This window comes from Vulpes lagopus, chromosome X, assembly GCF_018345385.1.
Source record: "Vulpes lagopus strain Blue_001 chromosome X, ASM1834538v1, whole genome shotgun sequence".
Lineage (NCBI taxonomy): Eukaryota > Metazoa > Chordata > Mammalia > Carnivora > Canidae > Vulpes > Vulpes lagopus.
The window spans coordinates 102,954,285-102,959,166 of NC_054848.1; the positions used below are offsets into that span (position 1 = coordinate 102,954,285).

At 37.9% G+C, this 4,882-nt stretch overlaps 1 protein-coding gene across 2 annotated transcripts in view; it reads left to right on the plus strand.

Moving 5' to 3' along the window:
- Positions 1–2,042, plus strand: part of STK26 (serine/threonine kinase 26) — a 57,028-nt gene extending 54,986 nt beyond the window's left edge. For both annotated transcript variants that reach the window (XM_041742109.1, XM_041742110.1), the window contains one exon: positions 236–2,042. In XM_041742109.1, coding sequence (XP_041598043.1) covers positions 236–260 — 25 coding nt within the window. In that variant the 3' untranslated portion in view covers positions 261–2,042. The remainder of the gene's footprint in view (positions 1–235) is intronic.
- The last annotated feature ends 2,840 nt before the right edge of the window (positions 2,043–4,882 follow it).

Here is a 4,882-nt window from a genome sequence, read left to right on the forward strand (position 1 = left end):
TAAAATCTTAAAAAAAAAAGACCTGAGCTGACTTCAGGAGTCAGGTGCCTAGCTGACTGAGCCACCCAGGCACCCCTACAGAAGAGATTTTTGAACTTGTTTATATTTTAGTGTCTACCTGATGAGATTCAGTAAAAGAATTTAGTTTGCTAAATCAGTACCTTCATTGCAGAGTTCATACAGGTAAGAAATATAAACATGCATAGTTATATATCAGTTTTTCTTCATTTTATAGGTGTTCAGCAGATGAATCCCCCTAAGGAACTTCCTATTATTGGCTTCTATTTCATACGGACCCAGAGAAACCCACCAAAGCTACTCCAAGCTTAAGAATGCATAACTCATGAGCTCCATGTGCCTTTTGGATATTTGCAACATTGAAGATTTGGAAGAAGCTCTTCAACTATTTTGTGATGGTGTTTATCATTTTATATTTTAAAGAGATTATTTTATAAGGAATAACTTTTAAATACTATAGTTTCACCTGTATTCTACTAAATGTCGAGATACAGTTTTGCTTTTAGGTATCATTATTACTTAAGTTACTGGGATGAATACCTTTCATATTTTGATCTCTAGTTAACTGTACACTCATCAAACATACAGGTTTTTCAAAGTCATCCTAAATAGTCAATGTTTGTAAATCATTAAGCCTCAAACATTTTTTTTTTAAAGAAAACACAAGCATATCCTAAAAATGACTATTGGTGGGGAGGGGAAACAAGTCATACCTTCTTAAACAGAAGTTTTTAATAAGCTCTTTGAAATGAAACCTGAAAAGTATTGACTCCTTCTACCAAGTTGGGATGATCTTCCAGGCAGCTCAAGGACAATCCCATTTGAGAGCCCTGTGTTTGAAACATTTATAGGCAACATGTAGCAACAGTTACCTCTTGGTGTGCAGTATTTACCTTCTCTTGTAGAAGAGGCAGTTAACCCTTATTTAATATGGTTGGAAATTTAAAGCAATACTAATTAGCCAAGGATGGGTTTTTGGCAATACTGGAGGAATTTGTCAGGCTTCGTTTTTAAGATCTTCAACTCATATTGCACATTATAGCTTGGATTTGGGGAGCTTAAGTAAAAACTGATAACCATGTGATTAAATACCTGATCAACAGGTATGAATATAACTTGCACCAGCATATTTTCCTCATGGTAGTGAGATGTCCTATAAACTATTTATACATTTTGGTTCTTCATAATTATCCAGTACATAAACATCATTTGTTCATTTTTGAAAGGGTATTTAAATAAGAATTTTCTAGTTCATATGAAAATAACCATAGTACAGGATGATCTGTGTCCGTACAAAGTTAAGGTAGACTGTACAGTTAATTTTCAGTCATATTTATGGTACTGTTACATGGGTAATATCTTTTTTCTTTTTAAGCCCAGTATATATATTATGCTTGCCTAAGTTCTGAACTGGGGCTATATTTCAGTAGTTCTAGAATTATTGATATTAATTTGTTTTGGTAGTTAATGTTTGTTGTTTGGATCTACACAGTTTAATTTTTGCACAGAAGTCATTTCTTAAAAGTCTGAATAATTGCCAAATATTAGAAAAAAAAGGTGTTCTTCGAGTTAAGAATACAGTTTTTTGTCAAAGTGGCCATTACCTCCTCTTCTTCTGTAATAATACAGACACTTGAATAAGTCGTGGTCATGTCATATATGCCAAGAAAGTTCTTTTCATCAGTGCCTATACTGTAACAATTACTTTTAATGCATTGTATTTTGAAGGAATGGTTCAGTTGAAATTTTCACCTGCCATGTGACTGAAACGCAATTCCACTTTATAATCTATAGAGGCCTAGAAATAATTTTGCAACTCATATCATGGGTTGGATGAATATTTTTGTAAAAGCAAAAGCAACAAGTTTATAAATGGATTATTTGAAACTTTACAACACAGTTGCGTCATGAATAGGAATTAATATTGCTTATTCATTAGAGTTATAGTCCTGTAAACTGTTTCTAGGTGAAGCATACTCCAGTGTTGTGAAGGGTTTAAAAATAAATATTTAAATTTCATGGTCCTCAGTGTTCGTTTTCTTGAGCCGGGGGTATGGTGCGGGGTTTTAATTGTTTCAAATTTTGTCTCCTCTGCCCTCTAATTTGTTGTTGGAACTTTAATACCAGTGTCTCCATTGGAAAGTAAAAGATGTTCTTCAGATTTAAACATTGATTATACGTACAGTGCATATATGTCCCCCTGTCCTGACAAAATTATTTGATAGAATTCCCTTTCACTCAGAAATGCCCTAGGTTGGACAATATGTTGTGTGGTAACCCTAACTATAGTTTTATTGGGAAATTGTATACAGATTTGAACCCTTTAGTTCTTTGGGGAGAACAAATTTCACAAAGACTTCCAGAAGTTGATATGAGAAATAGCATATAAGCCCAAATGGAGATGCCTGGGTGGCTCAGCAGTTTAGTGCTTGCCTTCAACCCAGGGCGTGATCCTGGAGTCCCAGTACTGAGTCTCACATCAGCCTCCCTGCATGGAGCCTGCTTCTCCCTCTGCCTGTCTCTGCCTCTCTCTCTCTCTCTCTCTCTCTCTCTCTCTCTCTGTCTCTCATGAATAAATAAATAAAATCTTTTTTAAAAAGCCCAAACGAATTTGAGTTCTTCCTTAAAAAAAAAAAAGGCTGGGGATCCCTGGGTGGTGCAGTGGTTTGGCGCCTGCCTTTGGCCCAGGGCGCGATCCTGGAGACCCGGGATCGAATCCCACGTCGGGCTCCCGGTGCATGGAGCCTGCTTCTCCCTCTGCCTGTGTCTCTGCCCCTCTCTCTCTCTGTGACTATCATAAATAAATAAAAAAAATTTAAAAAAAAAAAAAAAAGGCTGAAGATGAACTTAGTATAGCTCTGAGGATCTATAGGATTAACATACAGGTGACTGGGCTTCAATATATTCTTATTATTAAATTGCTTTTCTACATTTGTGTGACTGGATAAGATTCCTGGAGCAGTGAAGAATTGCCAGAATGTGGGAAAGGGCTAGGGAGAGGTATATTAAAAGGAATTTTTCTGTTAGGACTAGAAGAGTAAGAACATGACACAGACATATATATTTTGTTTTGTTTTGTTTTGTTTTGTTTTGTTTTCTTATGGGGCGCCTGGGTGGCTCAGTCAGTTAAGCAAGCATCTGCCTTCTGCTCAGGTCATGATCCCAGAGTCCTAGGATCAAGCCCTTCATGGGGCTCCCTGCTCAGTGAGGAGTCTGCTTCTCCCTCCCCCTCTCTCTCTCTGCTGGTACTCTCTCACTCTAATATAAATAAATCATTTCAAAAAATAGCTTTCTTATTGCATCATTTCTTTGAAGTTAGTACCTAACATTATCTTGTAAAAATGTTGTACTTAACATTGAAATCAATAAACAAAGTGCTCAAGTGGAATATTATACCTTCCGGGGGGAATAGTAGGAAAATTCTGAATCTGAATGGGTCAAGAATAGAATCATACTTCATGGACTCAGTCTGGTTTTAGCACTATCCTTTTGCTCATTAGCTACGCCACAATTCTACCACTTCTCCCTCCCTGACTCTCCATTTTCATCTGCCTCCTTCCTTTTTCTTTCTTTTTTTCAGTAAGATTTTATTATTTATTCATAAGAGACAGAGAGAGGCAGAGACACAGGCAGAGGGAGAAGCAGGCTTCCTGCAGGGAGCCTGATATGGGAATCAATCCCAGAACCCCAGGATCATGCCCTGGGCCGAAGGCAGGCACTCAACCGCTGAGCCACCCAGGCGTCCCCCTCCTTCCTTTTTCTTACTAACTGTCCCTTCCCTTAGTAATAGACCAGAACCAATCATTTCTGAAATTGACTAAAACAAAATGAAGATCATATTTGCAACTTTTCTTAAAAAAAATGGATTTCCATCACTTTTTTTAAAAAAGAATTTATTTATTCATGAGAGACATAGAGGCAGAGACACAAGCAGAGGGAGAAGCAGGCTCCCTGCGGGGGGCCCAATGTGGGACTTAGTCCCAGGACCCCGGGATCATGCCCTGAGCCAAAGGCATATGCACTCAACCACTGAGCCACCCAGGTGTCCCTCCATAACTCTTTATCAAAATACTATTCATCTCATCTCCTTTCCTACATACATGCAACAAGATATGGGGGGAAAAGTCTTACAGGAGAAAGTAGATAAACTAATAAGTTAACTTCTGTCACTACAAACATACATAGTTAAGAGTAGAGAAGTAATAGGTCAAACATCATATCTTCATCAAGCATATATCCTAGCATAAGAAATTGATTAATTCACGAATTTCCAGGGTTCAGAAGTCTTCCAAGTCCTAGATGCATTATAAACTTGTATTCTGATGAGAGGATCTATGCCACCATCTCCTTCCTGAGGTACAGGAGGGCCATGCTCCCCCTAATATATGTTATAAAAATTGAAGTCTTTAACACACGACAGGGCCATTTTTACTGGAACCTTTAGTCACAGTATGATTTAAAAACAAAATGACCAACACAGTCACAATCTAAATCACTGAAGGACATCAGAGGCCAGTGTCATGCCAACTCATACTGTTACCATTATTCAATGTTCCAGAGCCTAAAGTTCATGGATAATGTCTCTGTAGGAAAAGTATAATGGAGATGACAAATAGCCACCTTGCCCCACCACAGTGCTTTTGAGAAGAGGGTATGTTCCAGAGTCTCTTCAGAGGAAACTGAAGAGGGGAGTTTGAGGAACAAGGCAGCAGCTGGATCTTTCATAAGCTAGGTGCCCAAATGTAGGAGATCCCCTTAATACCAATGAACAGTAACTAAGAAAATTATTTGTGCCCAAGATTCCTTCTTTTTTATCCAAGTTAGCAACATGGTACTGGCCCAGAAATGTTCAGAGTTCACATTT